The 21693-nt window shown below is 38.2% G+C and overlaps 1 protein-coding gene across 1 annotated transcript in view; it reads left to right on the top strand.

The window, feature by feature from the left end:
- The window catches only part of Bcat1 (branched chain amino acid transaminase 1), a 101490-nt gene extending 80922 nt beyond the window's left edge, over positions 1–20568 (top strand). Inside the window, exons 7-11 of the mRNA XM_027934193.2 lie at positions 1156–1298; positions 6969–7054; positions 9958–10098; positions 11561–11635; positions 19694–20568. Coding sequence (XP_027789994.1) covers positions 1156–1298; positions 6969–7054; positions 9958–10098; positions 11561–11635; positions 19694–19735 — 487 coding nt within the window. The 3' untranslated portion in view covers positions 19736–20568. The remainder of the gene's footprint in view (positions 1–1155; positions 1299–6968; positions 7055–9957; positions 10099–11560; positions 11636–19693) is intronic.
- Positions 20569–21693: the final 1125 nt, after the last annotated feature.

Consider the following 21693-nt stretch of genomic DNA (forward strand, 5'->3'; position numbering starts at 1 on the left):
TTTCTAAGAGGGAAGTTAGTGGGAAAGGAAGATAAGCAAGTGAAAGTGGCTCATATTCATTATAATAATAGCTCTGGCACTTATACTTTTATTTAGACAACAGTGCACATTGTCATCTCACCTATAAGAAAGAGGTAATTAAAAAGACCTAATCGGGTATTTTGCAGATGATTGCATTATTGCTTTGTAGTAGTTTTAGTGAAGTTAGTTTGTTTCTGTGCACCTCTAGGGGCTTTGGTTCAAGGGTGGGTGCAGGATTTATTTCCCATACCCAATTGTCCCATATGGTGCTTCTCAAACTAGTTTCCTAATGTTCTCCAAAAACCAAGAAGAGTGAATTGTACAGCTAGGAGCTTAGGGAGGAAAGCAAGAATCATTCATTTGAAGATTATCATTAAACAGTCATCCATATTTTGCAATATACTCTGTTATTTTCTCATTTAAGCTTAAATAAACTGTAATTTTGAAATGTTACTAAATTCCATTGTCATTCCAGGAAGATACGCTATGCTCTTTTGATTTTTAAAAAATCTAGGATAAATAAAGTGGGTTAAGAAAAGCAAGCTTTCAGAACACTTTTTGGTCAAACTCAGGATTTTTTTTTTCCACCTTTGGGAATTTCAGACACCAGGCATTTACTTGGTGGTTTTGGAATATGTTAAAAGGTCTCAAATCAGAAAACATCAGTTAATGCTCTGCTACTTGAGCTTAGTTTTTGAGCCTTAGTTTCTCATCTGAATAGCAGAAATAATGTTAATGGGTAATACATAGTATTGAGTGATGTGAGGTTTAAATTAAATAAGTCATGTAAAATGCTTGTGTGTGGAAAAAATACTCAAAAACTTTTAACGTGTTGTCGTTAACTTGGTTATTTACCTGTGTTCTCTTGTCATCACTTTTCCTATTAAGATTCTGAGATTTTAGCTTGCTGTCTCTCAGATGAATGCAGAGATCATTTAGGTTCTCTGATGGGTTTTCCTTTAATGTATTGGAGTTAACTAGAGAGAGTACACATATTAAGAACATGTTGAACATCTTAAGAACATTAAGTATGTTGACTACATCCATGTGTGAGTTAAGGACATACATATTTGAGTGTTGAAGATGAGGTTTAGGGTGACATTAATAATCATAATATTTTCTCTCCCTTAAAAGGAATTATGGGTCCTCTCTTTTTGCCCAATGTGAAGCATCAGAGAATGGTTGTCAGCAGGTTCTTTGGCTCTATGGAGAGGATAATCAGATAACGGAAGTCGGAACTATGAATCTTTTTCTTTACTGGATAAATGAAGATGGAGGTAACACGCTCAGATTTCAGCTCTGTGCTATGTTTTGACCATTTTCAATGAGACTGAAAAAGATAAGAACTAGAAAATTAGAAAGAGGGAGTAGGTAACCCAATTCCCAAGGCAAAGAATATTGTGCTTTTGAGTCCAATTGGACTTCAGTTTTAGTTTCAAGAAGTTATAAAGACTTTGTTTTTGTTTTTGATGTACTAATTACTGAAATGTCACATTAAGGGATTTAAGTCACTGTGATTTGAAGATATGTTGCTTTCTGCTGTTTGCCACATAGCAAGCATACTCCTATCTGAATACCTTGTATGAGGAAATAGGTCTCACATCAGTTCAGTGTGCACTAACCATCAACAAAATTTGAAATACTATAGTAATACAGTCTACTGATTGTTTTGATAGAGCATTTAGTGTACCCTTTTGATATACACACATATATGCACGTGTGTGTGTGTGTGTGTGTGTGTGTGTGTGTGTAGCTGTATTTTTCTCTTTCTGTTCTGGGGATTAAACCCAGGGTTTCATGCCATTAGGCAAGTCTCCACTGTTGATCTACACCCACAACCAACTTTCTATAATTTTTTAAATAATTGCAGACGGTTTTTTTTTTTATATACCTTTGTAACTTGTCAGAAAACCTCCAGATTTACTCTAGAGCTTTACTTGATGAAAATGCACTTTTAAAAACAAATCATTGTATCTTAAGATTATATCTAGACCCTTGTTCATTTAAGACTATTACTATATGTTTAGAAATCAGGACTTCTTTACCACCTTTAATATCCTGAATGCTCATTACCTTTCTTTGCTATTTTTTTTTTTAAGTAGTTGCCAGATACCATAGGGGTTTGGTGAAGTGTTGACAATGTATATACCATTAAGTTAAATGGCCAAAAGTGTGTCTGTTGCGGGGAGATATGTATTTATTTCTATTAGAATTTTGATAACCACAAAAAATTTAGAAACATATTTTTAAGCGTGTTTTTCCTCCTAGACTGTTCATTTCACAGTGAGTGTCCTGACTTGAAATGTAAAATGATGTTTCTGAATACTTGTGAGGTCTCAGTATTTTCATATGACATTTTAATTCTACACTAGCCTCTGGTGCTCTTATGTTATTTGGCTAGAAAAAAGAGGAAAGTGGTGATTCAGATGTGGCTGAGTGCAGAGCTGTGTACCAATTTAAGCATTAGCTACAAAGACTCAACAGGGTGTGCCTTAGATTCCACCAGAGGTAGGGAACACAGGAGGTATGGGCAGCGCCCCTTGTCCTGAGCTGGCCTTGGTAATTCTTGGCATACGAAAGCCAGGTACAGCCCACGTTCATCTTCCGTTCCTGCTGCTTGTACTTGGTACTGTTAAAAAACCACACTTAAACTGGAAAATTTGTGAATTTTAGTTTTTGAGTTATTTTATATACATACATCAAAAATTAGGCCAGGGCTGGGGTTTGTCTCAGTGGTAAAGCATTTGCTTAGCATGTGTGAGGCGCTAGGTTCGATTCTCAGCACCACATAAAAATAAATAAATGAAGGTCAATTGACAACTAAAAAATTATTTAAAAATAAAAGTATGCTAGGGGGGCTGGGGATATCACTCAGTTGGTAGAGTGCTTGCCTCGCATGCACAATGCCCTGGATTCAATCCCTAGGATCACCCCCAACCCCAAAAAAAATTATGCCAGGAAAAAGATGGTGAATGTCGAACTCCGTACTTAGGAGAAAACTGATTGATTCCACTTTTCTTCCCACCTGCCTATTCCTTCTCTTCCCCGCCACCCCTAAACCCACACAACCAACCCAAAGCAAAAATAGTTGCATCACTCAGACTGGTGCCACCATTGTGTATGGCTGAGAGCTGTCAGGATTTAAGCACCCGCTGAATCAGAGCTACAAGATTTAATCAGAAACATCAAGAAACTGCCCAGCTAAAAAACAATCCTTATCCAAACAAGAATCATGGAGCATTTCTATCATGGCTTTTAAAGGTCAGAATAAAAATGAGTGAATTTGTCTTCTGCCTCTTGCAAAATAAGACCTTGAGAGCTTCTCTTTAGTAACTCTTGCCTGAGGCAACTTTAGGTTCAGGGTGCACCTTCGGTTGGGGGTGTTCACCAAAAAGGGCAAATAAATTTGAAACAAGGAGAAAGGGGATGAAATAAATTCCTGAACAGTACTAGGAGAGAAGAAAACAGAACGTTAGCAACAACCTTCAGACCAAAAAGTAAGACACTGAAGCAACTCTGCAGAGACTTTGATTCATGCCACCACGTGGCTTTCTGAAAATACAAAAAAAAAAAAAAAGTTGAAAGCCAGCAAAATACTGATCTTTTTCACAAATTTTGATAATAGGAGACATAAGCAGGGTTCTTTCAGTAGTGACCTGCCACCCTCCCACGATCCTCACACCTACCACCACCCCTCTTGGACAAGGTGTTGGTGCAGAAAGGTAGATAAGGCAGACAGTGTGTGTAGAAAGCGCAGTGCTATGCCCAGTGGCTATTTGTGGCCCTTGGTCTGCTCATGGGAATTTTGATTCCTGTAACCAACTGGTAATAAAAATGACACATCTTCCATTTTCTTTCTTTCTTTCTTTTTTTTTTCACTCTGTTGATAAGTAATTTAACATATACACCTCACTGTTTGAACAAATTTTATCGTGGTCTGGACACTGGGGATGTAACGCCAGATTCGTGGGACCCCAGTAGACCTCCAGGAGCTGAATCCGATGCAATCACACAAGAGTCTTTATTGCAAGCTCGAGCCTGGACTCACAACCATTTCCAATGCAGTGGTCCCAGGGAGTGAGTCCCGGTCCTTTGTTCAGTGAGATTTTCTAGGTTTTGGGGGGATACTCTATGCGTCACAACATCACACAGCAAATCATTCCATACCGCGGGAAAATCAAACAACTCTTAACATTGATTAGCACATTCACTGGCGGGAACAAGTTGGGTAGGGGTGATTGGTTAGTACAAGAGGGGGATTCCTTTGAACTGATTGGTTTAGGCTACGAGGAGAGTACGTGCTGAACTACATGGTTTCCCAACATGTTATCAATCACCATAAACTACTGGGGGGGGGGGGTCACCTGGCATCCCAGGTATTTTCCCTGTCTCATGCTGATCAGTGGTTGCTAGGGGGTTGCTATGGGTCTTCACCTAGCCTAACTGAGTCAGGGACACCTGGTGCCACAGATCTCTCCTGTTATTTGCAGACAAACAACTCAGCAGGGTGGGTGTGTGCCTAGGAGTGCTCTGTGGGTTTTTCCCAGGACAAGGGTCATGCCCCCTTCCTTGGACAGGCTTTGCTCTGAGGTAGAGGCTGGTTTCTCAAAAATGGAGTCACGTTAGTTTCTCAGGGACACTCAGAAGAATATAGCCCAGCCCTGTGGCTGTGCTCACAGTTGGCATGGGAGCATGATGGCCACAGGTGTCACTGCTGCAATGTCTACCCAGCCTGTGAGCCTTGTTGGCCACGTAGGTGTTTCCATTCTCTCCTCTGAGCTCTGGCCGTCAGACGTCTGCATGCCTAGGTGTTTCTCAGCCTCCCAGTCTTGGTGAAGGACTCCTCAGTATGGTTTTCCTTGAGTCTTTGTTCAGAATTGTAACCTCCCCCGCTTCCCCCTTTTTTTCTTCCATGATCTATGAGAATATTTAACACAATAATCGTTCGCCTGTGCCTGTCACAAAGTAAGTAGGGAGTTGGATCACTCTGGTTCATGGAGCTTAAAACAGTTTACACTTGCTGTATACTTGCTGAAGAAGTGAGTAACTGTGCTGCTGGTGTTCAGGGCTCTTGTGTAAACCTGCATTTCCACTCTCCATCAGTGCTTGACTTTGGGAAGTCAAGCAAATCCTGCTGTTATTGCTTCTAAATTCCTCATCCCCTGAAAATGATCTCTTTGTTAAAGACAAGCTGCACTTTGTAGGTTCTGTTTTCCTCCTGTTGGGCAATCTGGAATTGGTTCTGGCTCCTGTGAGCATGTTTGTGGTTGCACAGGAAAATGAATATTTCTCACCCAAATGTTGTCATGTCATCCTCTCTGTCTGGCAACCAGAGGAGCAGATGTTCTGTTCCTTGACCTCAGGCTAGTGGTTACAGTTCTGGGTGTTAAATGGATTTCACAAAACAGCATTTGCACATGCAAAGCTGCTGTTTTCATTTAACTTTGTGTAGTCTCAGAGCTGTGCACGCTTTAGGAAAGGTCCAGTTTAGGCTCACTGTAAGTGTGTGTGTGTGTGAGAGAGAGATAATCACACATACATATAGACCTATACATTTCTGTATCTAGCTAACTAGCTATCACAAAACACATGTTTATTTTGAGATCATCAACACTTCTAAACATGACAAAAAGTAGCCCTGAGGATAGTGCCAAGAACACATTTCATCTTTGCAGAAAGCAATTTTCAGCACGTGATTTTTAGAGACAAAATTCCAAAATCCATATCCCTATGTATCCTAGCAAAGAGGGTTTATTTATTTATTTGTTCAAAAATATTTAATTGTTTACCACTCTGGGCCAGCCACAATGAGTTTTGAGGATCTGAGGATGACTCTGGACTTCTGGGACCTCCAGACAGAGCCCTATGTAGCAGCCACACTGGAGCCCCTGCCCAAGGGTCAGGGCACATGAGCTGTGGTCCTGCCCTTACCCCAGAGTCACCAACCTTGACAAGCCCAGCTCTTGTGTTTATTTCTTCTTCTGTAAAATAGGATTGGTTTAAATGAATTCTAAACTTCTTTTTAACTACATAAAAGACCCTGGGGGAGCTCCAGGTCATCAGTGTGATTCCTTCCAGCTTTCGCTACCTAGTGACCCTTTCAAGTACACTTTGTGAATTTCTCTGCAGACGCCTAAAGGGCAACAATTTATCTGATAAAAAGTTTAACATCCTTGTGGAGTAATGATTTATGGTTTGAAGATTTAGATTCTCGGGTGGCAGAAGTAGGGAAGAAAGGCAAATGTTGAGTACCAGAGACAGCCTGTTGTAAGAAGAGCTTGTGTGGCTGAGAGACAGACCCTGGCGCTAGGGGCCTGTGGTCCTCTCACAGTGGACCAGTGGCCCAGCCGTGGAGTTTGTTTGGGGGATTTCCTCTTTAATTCTTGGGTGAAGTCAGCATCTGAATATTTGGTGCTGATACTCCAGCAGGTTTGAAAACCACTAAACATAGATTTTGTAAAGGGCAGTGCAGAAGTAGTGCCCAGCCCAAGTAGCCAGGCATATTTCTTTCTCTCCCTCCCATAGTACTGAGGATTAAACCCAATACCTTGTATATTGTAGGTCAGCACTTTACCCCTGAGCAACGTCCCTAGCCCCCACTTTTTTTGAGATAGGGTTTTGCTGAGTTGTTGAGGCTGGCCTCAAACTTTTGATTCTCCTGCCTCAGTTTCCCAAGTAGTTGGGATTAAAGGCGTGCACCAGCTGTATGAGCATTTCTTAGGGAACAGCCTCCTTCATAGAATTCTCAGAAGGTTTGGTAATGTGACCCGTGTTCCTTAGCAAGATCCTGTCTACTTGCCCCAACTATGAACCAGGTTTTATCTATTAAGATAAATTTTGACTTCAGGATGTTCCTCTTGAGAAGTATTCTTTACTTCTTACTTGATAGTGGAAGACCATCTCTTTATTTTACTGATTAAGGATACATTCCAATTTCTAATTGACAGAGGAAGAACTGGCAACTCCTCCGCTAGATGGCATCATTCTTCCAGGAGTGACGAGGCGGTGCATCCTGGACCTGGCACACAAGTGGGTGGGTACCTTTGACTCGAACGCTTTCATAAGCCCGAAACAGTGCAGTAATCAAAATAAGCATAGCTCCCAGTGAAACAATATCCTGTGGTTCTAACCAATGTTATCTTTAAATCATACCTTGAGTCACTGGATAGAAAGAACTCCCTAGAAAGACCATCTTGGCAAGCTTATAAAGTGAGTATTGTTTCTAGGGAAGGGACAGAAAAACCAGTTTAACAAGATGTCCTAATGAGGAGCTGTTCTAGTCCTTGTCTCAGACTTTATACCGGTATCTCACCAGCTTGTCCCGCCGAGGCTCTGTGTGCTGCTGTCCTTCCAGTCCTGTAGGATAGCATGGTTCTTCACTTCCTCTGTTTAGTCCAGTGTAACCCCCTTGCCATACAAATGGAAGAGTCTTCCTGACGTGTGACTGTCTCCTAGCAGAACGCTGTTAGTTTGGTAGCCTTCTTTCTCTCTCTACTGCCCCCTATGGTCCGCAGTTCATATACATGCTTTTTTTTAAACATCAAAACATAGAGGCAAATGTCAAGTTGTTTTCAGTAGACTTTCAAATCCATGTGACACAAGCAAGCCTATTAAACTGTTTGGTATTGGAAATAACATAGCGTTCTCAGGATGAATATTGGATGAGTTAATTGTCTGGCAAAGGTTCTTGGAGAGAACTTTTGACCCATGTGTTAAAATGGCCTCCAAAGACCAGGAAAGGCTTTGTGCATACTGTGGTCAGACAATACTGACAGGACAAATGCTCAGAAATGCACACATTATCCAGGAGAGTACTGGCAATTTCTCTGGAAAAGACTGAAAGTAGAAGAAATGTGCTATAAATAATTCTACAAAACCCTGAAGTAGACAAGACCCAACTGCCACATGCTGGCTGGCACATTGGGCATGACATTTACAAACTGTTGGTATAATTTCAAACAGCTTGCCCTGTCCTAAATATGTTTGCAATTGGAAAGATATATTTTCGACGCTCAGTAATTTTTGTTTTATTAAAGAAAAAAAAGCAACCAAGTACAGAAGGTTTGATGACAAGTTGCAAGTGGAAATGCTTTCCCACACTAATGATTTGCTAGCATGAAAAATAGGTTATAATGGAGGAAGTTTTTCTTGACTCCTTGGCTGTAATTTATTTTAAAAGCTATTTTAAAACAGTGAGACATCAAATGCCAAGAGGCATGTGGGGGGTTACCACTACTTGCCAAACAGGGGAAATTGTCCAAAGATAAGTAAGGATGAACAGAGTAAAAACAATTCTGTTTATTTACCAGAGAGTTTTATTTATTTATTTTTTCTTTTCCAGAACATGGAACTGAGCTTGTTTTCAATAACTTTGGCTGATTTACTGGAATTTATTTATTTACCTTTGAACAACAAAATTGCAAGTGCAGACTGAGAAAAACGTACATATTTCTATTGCAGACATACTTTGCTATCCCTCCAAATCCACTTACAGCATCATGCATGCTTTTTCTAATATTTTTTATCTTGCCAAGGACTTTGACTTCCATTTTTATATATTGTGGGTTTTATAGGTTTTGTTTTTTCCTTTTTTTATTTGTTCTTTTTAGATATACATGACAGTGGGGTGCATTTTGACACATTGTGCATACATGGAATATAATTCATTCTAATTAGGATCCCATCCTTGTGGTTGCACATGATGTGGAGTTTCTTTTGTAGTATACTCATATATGAACATAGGAAAGTTACGTCCAATTCATTCTACTGTTTTTCTTATTCCTATGGTTTATAGGTTTTTTAAAAAGACTCTCATTTTTCTTTCAATATAGACAATTTTATTGTCCTCAATTAAAAGATCCTTTGACAAAACTTTGAAAGAATGAGAATTAAAATATTAAAGCATAGTATTAGAAAGGTAGTTTAAGCAGGTAGTTTATAAGATTCCTGAATTGTTTTTCTATTTTCTGGTTTTAAGCAATTAAGATATTCAAACAATCAAGCAAAAGTTGGTGAAGTTACATACTTATTCCATTATGACAATCTCATGTGATACTAAAAGAGAAAAAGGAAGATTATCAAATCAACTTTCAGTGAATTTATAAAGAAAAAATATATGTACAATGCAATTTCTCAAGTAAAGTTCAAGTATATATTTATTTTTTAAAAAACATTTCAGATATTTGAACTCAGTGTAATGTTTTTGAGGGAGTGGGGGTTACCCAGCATTGAACTCAGGGGCACTCAACCACTGAGCCACATCCCCAGCTCTGTTTTGTATTTTATTTAGAGACAGGGTCTCACTGAGTTGCTTAGCACCTCACTTTGGATGAGGCTGGCTTTGAACTAGCGATCCTCCTGTCTCAGCCTCCTGATGTGCTGGGATTACAAGTGTGCGCACTTAACACTGCACCTTGACTCAAACTATTTTTTACTCCAAAAAAAGACCCAGTAAAAAGTGGACAAAATTTAGAGCCAGTTGGATCAGACATGGGTTCAAATTCAGTTTCTGCCATTTACTAGCTGTGTGGCCTTGGGGATAACCCTTAATTTCCCTGAATCTTAGTTTACTCCTAAGTAAAAAGGAGATAGTAACACCTTCAGCATTAAAGAACTTGGCTTATAATGAGTAGATGGTAACTGTGATTATTAATAATGTATAATGTGTTATTGTTGTTCTTTATGCTAAAGTATGTGGAATGTACATTAAGTAGCACTTGGAATGGGTCAGTTTTGTAGTTTGATAATCTTATTTACTTATTACTATTGGTATTGAAATAGATTGCTTAACACCTCAGTGCATTCACCAATACAGTGAGATTACATCCTTCCCAGCTTTCCCCTAAAGGATGATTATGACATTATCTGAGTTGAATTGGAAAGTAAAATACTAAGGTAAGCATCACTTCTTTATATACATATATATATTCCAAACAGGGTGAATTTAAAGTGTCAGAGAGGCACCTCACCATGGACGACTTGACAACCGCCCTGGAGGGGAGCAGAGTGAGGGAGATGTTTGGCTCTGGCACAGCCTGCGTTGTCTGCCCAGTTTCTGATATACTATACAAGGGCGAGGTAAGACAAGCTGTTCTTTCCTTCCTGTTATTTTAAAACATTTGCCTATAATTTAATTAACTTTTAAATGTGTGAATAAAATTTTATTTGGACCCAAGACACAGAGGGTTGTTTTATAACATGGCATTACATTAATCAGTACAGTTTGTTCAGATGAACCTGTAATGGCATATTACAACCACCTTTCCAGTGATTTCATGTAAGCTCCAACATGGTAGGAACTCAGTTTTGTCTTTGGCAAGTGTCATGTCTGTGTTACCTCACCTTAGGACTGGAGCTGTGCCAATGGACTTCCACTTTTATCTCTTTCCACCAGCTCACTAAAAAAGGCTCAGTAGGTAGTTAGAATCAGTAGGTAGTTTTCTGATTTCCAAAACTGCTTTCAAACTACTGGATAGGAATGCCAGATAGTTATGAAAAATGCATTTGAATGGTCAATTCCTTCACTTATTACTATCAGTATTATTATTATTAAGTAGACTGCAGTATAAAAAAATTTCATTTGGCAAACCCAGTACATTAACTAAAATATTCCCAAGAAACTTGAGGATTTGGCTGGAAGTAATGTTCTCCTCTCAGTCTGATTTTGTATGTATGGTACTTTTATTATCTTGCCAGTGCTTTGACTTTCCCCTTTAACAAAGCTCTAATACTCATGATTAACATCAGCATCTACCTTTAGAACTTAGAGACATGTGAGAATTATTCTTACAAGATGAATTGACTTAAATGGCCCGTATTAAATACAAATTCCACTGGTCTTTAAGTTCCGCCACACAATTATTTTCCTCAGCAAATCAGATTGATTTTTCTATAGACTTTAATGGTGGCTGCTTCATTGATTAAGGTTTTAGAACTTGGCTTTTAAGGGATGGTTCCTGACATAAATCCACATACAGATTGATTGTTTCATGGGAAAAGAATTATACCGTTTTATATCAGTACTTATACTGATTATAAAGCTAGTGTTCAGTATTTTATTATGACAGTACCTAGGTAAGGATATCTGTCCCCTTTATTAAAAGAAGCTCTCATTAGGTCAGATTTTTAAAAATCCAGTTATTATTTCACCTCTAGAAACAAGTTTATAAAGTTTCACCTTTTTAATGGTTCTGTTTTAGAAGGCATTTAGAGCCAAAAGTTACATCTAATTATCCTATTATACTAAAAGGCATAATAAGAAAAGTGTTTGAGAGTACAACTATCTACTAAAATCAAACTACCCAAAGCCCACAGCCAGTGAGGCATGAATGGGCATGACTCACATACAAATTAGGGGTATGCAATCTCTTTCAGCCACAAGTTTAATTATGTTGTCCAGTATTATGGAGGTCATGGTCCTTGGAGATTTTACTTGCACCCAAGGTAGATTTAGAAGCCTCTTTTGTCAAGACATAGACAGACTTGCTTCAATTTATATCCCAAAATGTTATCCTCAAATTATCTCATTTCTCTTTTATAGACGATACACATTCCAACTATGGAGAATGGTCCTAAGCTTGCAACCCGTATCTTGGACAAATTGACTGATATCCAGGTAAAGACTTCTTTCTTTTGAAATACCACACAGGAGTTGGAGGTGTGCTTAGCATGTGTAAGGCCCTGGGTTTGATCCCCAGCACCAAAAAGCAAAAATAAATACCACCTTATTCCATCCTGGAAAAAAAGAGTAAATATTACAATTTGAGATCAGTAAATTAAATTTAAGGAAACCATTCCTTCTCCTATGGGTAGGCATGAGCAGAGCAGTAATGGAAAAGAAGATACGTATTAAAAGAGAAAGAGAGATTATTAGAGACTCCAGATTAACATTTTAAAAGTAAATGTAAATTTTGATAATACTTAAGTCTCATCAAAAAGTATAACATTTTCGTTTAAAAAACTCTTGAAAACAGAACAAAACACAGGAAGCAAATTGTTATCTGTGATTCCAACACTGAGGTAGAACTGCTGTACTCTTGAAGGTCTACACCTTCAATATTGAGTAAGCCTTTGTATACTTTTAGACCATGATTTTCCCCCCAAAATGGAGTCAGATTATACATAATTTTGTTCCCTTTGCTTTTTCATCTGAAATCACTTTCTCAATACCTCTTATATAGTTCAATTGAATTCTATTATATTGATACATTATCATTTTTTAAAGAAATCATATTATTGAACATTTGTGTTGCTGATGATTGTTTTCACTTCTCTGAATAGTACATAGTTGATTATTTCCTTAGGAAAAACAATCCCCTGGTATTGTATTGAGTTGAAGGGCATGCACCCTATTTTTTCATACCACTAGCTTTGTTTCACCCAATTTTTTTCTGAGCAACAGCCTTCAGTAATGTCTCATCAGGCAGTCAGGCAGACATGCCAAATATCAGATAACACTGGGCTACCTAAAGAAGAGACTATTTTATAATTTACATACCGTTTACAAGTTGGAGGATTTTTTTGAGCCCAGGTACTATCATTGCCTGTTACTGAAATTATCCAAAGGGAGCTGAGACCAATATTGAAAAGTCAAATAAAACGTGATATTTTAGGTAATGTCAGATGATATTGAGTCATAAAATTAAGCAGATTTAAAGGTGGTTGGGAATGCAGCAGGTACCTAGAAAGTAAATGAGGTTCTTGGGTAGTGATAAAAATGGTATTCTTTTAAGACTTACTCAATAACTTTTATGTAAGCTTTATGGTATTAAAAGGAAAGAATGGTTCTGGGTTTTGAATCAATGAGCTGCCTTACTTCAACAAAGTTTTCTCTAAGAATTTTCTGTAAGCAAAAAAAAAAAAAAAAAAGAAAAGAAAACAATAATTTTCATATTGGAAGAGAGAAAAATATCACTCAGTTTTTTTCTGCTTTTATATGCAGAAACAAGTAACTTGAGGGATAACTAATAAACAATTGCTGAATTGATGGCTCAGACATTTTAATTTTTTTCAGAGTTGTCTAAATAAACCTGATGAAGATGTTAAATTATTGCAGTTTTGCTCAGATAAAGAGCATAAATGGAACAAAAATAATCATAATCGGATAGATTGAGAAAGCCATTTTCCATAGGAATTTAGAGATTTTTAGGAGGGGAAGAAGTGTGTCCATAAATGAGAAGAGAGAAAGATTGCTTCAGAAAATTTTCTTGCACAAATTATACATTTATAGCAGCTAATACCTAAAATGAGATTTCAGGGATTTCTCTTGAAGATTATATAAAATATAATTATTGAGTAAGCCTAGCATGTGTAAGGCCCTGGGTTCAGTCTCCATTACTGCAGAAAAGAAAGTAAAATTTAAACTCACTTGATTTGGTTGTAAAGGCTTCACAGAAAAGTCACTACATTGAGAGAAATTCCACCATTGTGCTGGAATTGAAATCTGCAATATGTATACAGGGTAAAAATGGGAGTTCATAATCTGCTTGAATCAAATGTATGAAATATGATATGTCAAGAGCTTTGTAATATTTTGAACAACTAATAATAAAAAAGAAGAAAGAAAAAAGACCTAAGCATAGATGTTCAGTAAACATAGTCATGGGAAGGAATCATGAGGAGGCAAAGGCAGAAAAGGGTCTCATTGGCATTGAGATGCTGACATGTTTGCATGAGACCCAAAAGTATGAATGAAACTGAAGCACACACACGGAATTTGTGGGCAAGCTGGGAATCCATTATTAAAGTTCTCAAAAAAGAACATTTTTCAAAGCAATATCATGGAAGCCGAATGTTAGTGACTAAAGAAAATGTTCCTGAACTTTCCCCTCCCCTCTAATTTTATATGCTCTCTGTGTGCCTTAGTGCCATGACTAAGAAGAAATTCATAATTCCTCTTTTTACTTTAGGTAGTAAAATATAATGGTAGAAACCCTAAAAACTAATGATGGATTCAGAGCCCCACAGTGAACAAAGAAACAAAGGGATACAGTCAGGGGACATGTGGGCAACTACAGCAATTCTGAATTAACCACAAACCAGAAGCTCCACATCTGCTCCACATTGAGCCACAGAGGACCACCCTTCATAGTCTAGGACCACACCTTTCTTCTTCATTTATTTTATGCCTGTGTGCACGGAACCTAAAGTCTCAAAATTGTTCTCATACAAGATGGCAAATTGGTGCTGTCGGCCAAGCTACTAGGTTGTCTGTTTCCAAGAAAAATAATTTAAGTAATTACTGAAGAAAAAGCATGGCATTGCATCATGCTTCACATTTGATCTCTTTTGGCATTATATGGAAACACAAATGGTTCCTACAAAGCACTCTGGTAAAATTGAAGATGAGGGATACAACCACCACCAAAAAAATTTTTTTCAAGATTCTTGCCAGAATGACCCAGGGGGAAAATTCTTCTTAACCACAGATTTGACTTTCATTTTAGCTTCTGTACTTCTGCATGAGTCAGAATCTCTGAAGTTAAGTATTCATCCCATCATCTCATTTAGCTAATTACCCATATTGCTCCTTGGGTCTTAGATTACTCCACAAATAACCTCCAAGAAGGGGAACATTTCCAAGAATAGTTATTCTTTTTCCCATTTTTTTTGTTGTTGTTGTTGTCATTTTTTAAGCAACAACAACGACAAAAAAAACCATGTCTTTGTTCATATTTAACCAAGTGTAAACTTGGAGAACATTCGTCATGTTGTCTGTTTCTTTTCTCTCCTATCATACTTTGCTGTTCCAGTTACTCACCATCATATTCATCTTTGCCCCCACTTTGGGGTCCTCTCTTTTCTCCAAAGGTGCTGTGCTCTCTGATGCCACCCATATTTGCAGCACCTTGTATGATTTGCCTGTCTGATAAGGTCTTGGTTATCTTCAATACTCATCTCTTTTTAAGTCTCTCTTGAACATTAACTCTTTCCTGCATCCCAAATACACATACACTCTCTTAAGTGTTACACTGACCATAGTTTCAGGGATTACCATCTAATACATTATAATGAGCCACACCCTTATACCCTGCTTTGAAAACCTGTTCAGATGTTGAAATTGTTTATTTTCTTGTCATGCCCCAGGGTTCACTCAGGTTCTAGGGCAGAATACACAGGCCATGGTGCTTCTTCAGAGAATTAATAAAGCCGTGAATAGCTAAGTAAGACACCAGGAGAGTACCAAAGAGCAAAAGACCTTTTGCTTTTGTTTATTAACACATACTAAGAAGGGAGAGGGAATATCTTGAAGGATGTTGTTTTAGTCAGTTTCGTGTTGCTAAAGTGACATACCTTGGGCAACTAACTTTCCTAAGAGAACAGGCTTATTTAGCTCACAGTTTTGGAGGTTCAAAACCTAAGATCACTGAGCCTCATTGATTTGGCCTTTAATGAGAGGAGGAGATCAATGACAGCAGTGCATGTCACAGCAGCTGGTTACATCTTGAGCCAGGAAGCAGAAGGGATGGGCCAGGTTCCTTTTTAGGTTATGGTCCCAATGACCTAAGGACTCTCTCTAGGTCCCACATCACAAAGGTTCTACCACCTTTCAGTAACACCACCCTGGGGACCAAGTCTTCAATCATGGACCTTTGGGGGACACCCCAACCAAAATCCAAACCATAGAGAGTGTCAAATTATTTTTCAACAGAAGACTTTCAGATTTTCCAGGTGAGATACACATTGACACTGCTATCTGGATCACATAAAAGCTAGAACCTGACTCTTAATCACCAGCGGTAGCAGTGTGAGTGACCAACATGGCTGCCATTGAGGTTTCAGAAAGTGGGGCATAGTGACTGCCGAGACCCAGGGATAGACATCTTAAGTACTTTAGGAAAGAGAAAGGCTAAAAGGGACCGGAGCAGGATCCCTATTGATTCTGGGTCACCTGATGGAATCAAAGTCTGTTTTCTCACTTTCTCACTCGAAGCTTGAGCTTTGAAAGCACAAATGACTATTTAGCAGTTATTATACTTTTTTTGTTCTCAATAGAGCAGCTCAGTTACTTATGTGTGGGGTTAGAAGTCTCTCCAATATCCCAAGCTGTCCTCAGTGTAGAGGAGAACTTTCCCTCCTGATTACTCTGATGACTGACTTCCTTGACCAGTTTCCAGCCCCTGCGGTTCACAGCACACCCTTTTCCACATGTTACAGGACTACAAAGCTTTGCCCAGCCCTTCAATAGTGTTTAGAACAAGGATGACAAATTACTAGCTGGGGGCGGCACTGATTATATTTTTATTGGCATTGCAGGGAGTGAGTACATGACACACAGGTTGTCCTTGTGTGTTGCCAAGAATTTTCTGCAGAATGTAAATGCACTGAGCAAAAGCCGTATGAAATTATTTGCCATATGTATCTCAAATGTGAAGCAATGGCCTTGTCATTAGTCATGTTTTGGTTTGGGGTTCTAACTGAAATGTTAAAGAGATTGAAATTCTGCACATCATACTAAACATGGGGCTCAAAACACCCTTCTGCAGATGTAACCTAGTCTGCCACATTGCTTTGGCCCCATCTCTGATTCCAATGAATAAAGCTAAGTAAATATGACTTGGGGTGGGCCTGCGAATGTTGGAGGTTCCCTGTGGGTTTTGTAATGACGTTGACAATAGTACAAACTGAGCATCCCTATTCCAAGAATCCAAATTCGAAACTTTTTGAGTGGCAACATGATTTCACAAGTCTAGTGGTTCAGAGTACACAAACTTTGCATCATGTACAACATTATTAAAAATGTTGTATAAAATTACCTCCACATTGTGTTTATAAGACGTATAGGAAACACAGGTGAATTTTGTATTTGGACTTCAGTCCCGTTCTCCAAGGTACTTCAATGTGTATATGCAAAAATTCCAAAACAAAACAAAACTGAAATTCAAAGCACTGGTCCCATGCATTTCAGATTAGAGATACTAGATCTGTATAATGACTTCTTAGCTCATGTAGGCATGCTTTCTCTTTCCCTTTCTTCTGTGAACTCCTACTTTTAAGAAGGAATTCTTAGCTTCACTAAAATCTTCCATGTCTACTTAGAATTATTTTTCCTTGAAAAATTGAATCATCCATCAGTCCAACGAACAATTTGATGGCTAAATAACTAGGTCTTCACATGATAAGTTATCTGTAATAATAGCACATTTCTTAGATAAAGCTCAGAATGCTACAATTTTACATAAAAGTGTAAATTGCAGGATGAGAGGGGTCAAACTGAATCCGTATTATGCAGGTCTGTAGAGTGATACGGACTATGTCTGTCATTGTAACCAAAATTGATTTTTTGACCATTTATGAAACAACTAATTAAAGTAAATTTACTTTAACCAGTGAGATTCAAGGTGAAGTGATAGTAATCATGATCCACAAAATGTCCATACACCAACAATTATTAGTGATGATAAAAGTGTCAGAATCCAAATAAAGAAAATAAAACAAGTGCTTTGCTCTGAACCTTAAATAATGTAGACATCATACATAAATGAGGCACCATTTGGGCATGTGTTGTCCGGTGTTTGCCCTTTTGGGCAGCTGGATCTGATGTGGACTAAGTCTCATGTCACTTGGCTTCCCTCATACTCTTTCTGGTCTGAACCATAGGCGGTGTGTAGACTTTGTCTCACTTCCCACTATTCTTATGTATTTGATGGTTTCTTCTCTGAGTTTTTAAAAATGTCTTAAGAGGGACACAGTACTGCACAGTGTGATTCAGGAGAAATAACATTAGAGGCAGGAGAGCTGGGCTTGTGCCTAAGTGTGATCAGAACCTTAGTGTCCTTGTGTATGAAATGTCAGGCTTGGATTAAAATTCACTGCTCTTCACACTCATGATTTGTTCTGTTCTGTTCTGGTACCAGGAATTGAACTCAGGGATGCTTAACTACTGAGCCACATCCCCAGCCCTTTTCATTTTCTACCCTAAGAAAGGGTCTCACTAAGTTGCGTGGGGCCTCGTTAAGTTACTGAGCCTGGCTTTGAACTTGCAATCCTTCTGCTTTAGCCTCCAACTTACTGGGATGAGAGGCATTTACCGCCACTCCCTCACACTTGTTTTTTTTTTTTTTTAATATTTTTTTAGTTGTAGATGGGCACAATGCCTTTATTTATTTGGTTATTTTTTTATGTGGTACTTAGGCTAGAACCCAGTGCCTCACACAAATGAGGCAAGCGCTCTACCACTGAGGCACAACCCCAGCCCCTCACACTTGGTTTTTATGCAGAACTTTCTTCAAAAGAAATCTTTCCTGGAATCCCAATATATAAAACAGCTAAAAATAAAATTATCCTGAAGTAAAGAAATAACATCTGGAGTCCCTTACTTGGGTCTTGCCCTATATTTAAGATGGTTGGTAAAGTCCTTTCTACTTCAGAAATTCTGATTCATACTAATTTAAAGTTATATTAGGGCCAAGTAAACCAGTTCATGTGGAAAGGGACATGGTCTGAGTGATTCTGGCAAACTCAAAGTGACACATTCAATGCCCTGTTTCCCTGGGCTGGGAAGACGTACTCCAGGTCTGTCTCCACACACACGGCTTTGTGGACAGGTAGAGGGCAGTCAAAGTGATGGTCGAGAATGTGAAATTTGATGTGACAGAGACCTTGCCTAAGATCTGGGATCTTAAGTACAGTGTTAGGCAAGTTATTTAACCTCCGTAATTAATAATATTCAGCTTTCTCGTCCATAAAATGGGATTGACAATAGCACCTACTGTCTGTCCGTAGTTTCCTGGCATGCAGCTATGCTCAAAGGGTGACAGTTTATTTAAACACAGATGTTTATTGAGTGAGGAAACAAATATTGAATATAGAACTGGCTTTCCATTTCTGGCACGTAATATCGTAATATCTTTGTTTCATTAATTCTAAGTATTAAAATTCAGGTTTGTTTCATAGCAGATTATTTGCTAGTGCAAATAAGCAAATTCTGATCATGATACTAGCTACATGACTTTTAAAGGAACAGGAAAAATTGGGATGCTAACATATTACAAACAACTTTGACTTAGAGACGATCTATGAGGATCTTCAACTTCATTTTGTGCATGAACATGAAATAAGTGCACTTCGGATTCAGAGGGAAATGCATCCCCAGATTTTCTGATTCTGTAAGTCTGAGCTGGGTCCTGGAACTTTCCATTTCTAACAACCTGATGCAGGTTGTGTGAGGAATACACTTGGTGCAGCACAGATGTTTGTTGAGTGAGGAAACGAATATTGAATATAGAACTGGCTTTCCATTTCTGGCACGTAATATCTTTGAGATAACAATAGTTAATTTAACTCATTTAACTCTTTGCTTGCAGAACAGAAGCAAAATACAGAAATAGTGATAAGAGACTTGTACTTAAATAATACATGTAGGACATACACCAGCTATAAATTTGTTCAGCAATCATTATAAAAATTTGTGATTCTTTCTAGCTATTTGGTTTTTTACAGATCTCCTTATATACGACTTTCTTATATTTTTGTAAGCTCTTTCTTTCTCTTTCTCTCCTGCCTGCCTTCCTTCTGTCTCTCTAATCTTATTTCTAATATGAATATATATGCTTTTAGTGTTCAAAACAGAAGCGAACTCTTGGTATAGCTTTGGTTGTGTGAAGTTTGTTTATAACCTATTCCCACACTGTGAGTTTTTGTACTGAATCATGTTTTCTTGCTTTTGTTCTAGTATGGAAGAGAAGAGAGCGACTGGACAATCGTATTATCCTGAATGAAAAATGCAGAAAATCTACTGTATGCTTTTGGAATAGACTGCTGCATTTGAATTGTGATAGATCTTTTTGCCTACCTGTTAGTAGTTGTGCATAATGTAGTTTGCATTATTAGTGTGTTACAAGAATGACTTTTTTCCCCCCTTGTGCCAGAGAACATGAATCGTAATTGTCAAATGGTGTTTTGTAAGCTTGGTAGTAGTAGCTTACCTTCCTACCTTTTCCCAGAAAGATAATAATGTAAGCCATATAACAGAATTTTCCTTAATAATTTGAGTGCTTCCCTTAGTAGTTCACTCAGATCCAAAAATGTTTATTATTTAGTATAAGGTATGGCTCCTCAACCAAATGAGATGTGTGTGTGTGTGTCTGAAAGCTAATTTGAATACTTCATAGGTAATGTTTCTGGTGACACATCATTAGCCTCAGAAGCACTCAGAAAGTGCTTTATTTTAAAATGAAGATTCTAAAGAAAAACTGGATTTCCTTCCATCATTGTGTTTTTCAGGCCCTTAAGTCCACCTTAAGGTAAATACCTCCCTTCTTCAGGTATCTCAGTCTGCTGTGAGCTCACCTGTGCATCCATAAAACCTGGGCACGTTGCTGCCACTGCCTTTCCACATGGCTTTGTAACTGGCTGTCCATGGGCTCCTACCAGACTGACGGCCTAATGCCTTATAGATCTTTGTATCCCCAATGCCTGGCACATGGTAGGTACTCAGTAAATGTTTGATGCGAATGAACAAACGAACAAATGAACATATAGCTTCTATAGAAGTATACCTTCTCTGTTTCTGTATTTTGAAACCTGTATTAGAATTTGTGAACAATTCTGATGGTGTGTAATGTTTACCTTATGTTGTCTTTATTTTCCATGGACTCCAAAGTCATTAGAGATACTGAGAGGCATAGTTGCAGGCATCGGTTCATGTTTGCAGGGTATCTTGGAGTGGAAGCAATAACTCTAGAGAATTCATGATATCATAGCAACCAAATGAAAATGACAGATGTTACATGTTAAGTGTTAAATGCAAAAGAAATCAGAGGTGAAGGGGAGGGGAGGAAAGAAGAGGAATCCTCAAGTTTTTTCACTCTTTGTGCAGGTACTCTTTTCTGTTGACTGGGGATTGAGGGAGCATGTGGTTAGGATACAGGGAGAGCAATTACTGATGATATTTTCCTTGTTTGGGAGCTGTGAATTTAAAATTGTATCCTTTCCTGCTTTATCTATGGGAAAGTCAAATCTTGACAGAAAACATTTACCCTTGGTAGGTCAACTCTCAGACATTGTAGTTTGCTTTCCCTCAGTCCTAATAACTTTCATCTTGCTGATCATATTTCATTCTCTTTTCGGAGCAAAGGAAAAACATTCTAAAAGTTTGATGCATTGAAAACATTTCCTCGAGGCATTTAACAACACATAGCAAATGGGCTTTGATTCTTTTCCAAAACTTTTAGCTGTAGGGTCTCTTTTAGAGAGGACTGGTAAAATGAAAATTAGAGAAGGCTAAGATGAAAAGGAATAGTAAAAATATCTTTTAGGGGCTTTTAATTGGTGATCTGCAGTCTGGGACCAGTCCGTTCTCTGCAGCCTAAGGTACTCTTGACTCCCCTGCACATGCTCAGTGAGGGTATGCCTTTGCCTTTGCTGAGTCCCTTGACCTCCTTCTTAATATAGCAGTCCAGAAAAGAGTTTCAGGTAATTTTAACTGTCAAGTAGCACATAATAACTAGACTCTAGCTCCCTTGAGAAAGGGAAATTACTTGTTTGCCATAAGTACATTTTATACTTTGCATTTCTAAATTTAGTTAGCCCATTGTGAAAGCTAGAGAACACTATGTTTATATGATTTCTCTCATAAAAACATAAGAGCACGTTAAGCCCTTCCCACCAGACTCGGAGAAGACTAAGGATATGTATTTTTAAAAACTAGAGACCTCCATTCTCTTAAGTAAA

Source organism: Marmota flaviventris, chromosome 3 (assembly GCF_047511675.1).
Source record: "Marmota flaviventris isolate mMarFla1 chromosome 3, mMarFla1.hap1, whole genome shotgun sequence".
NCBI lineage: Eukaryota > Metazoa > Chordata > Mammalia > Rodentia > Sciuridae > Marmota > Marmota flaviventris.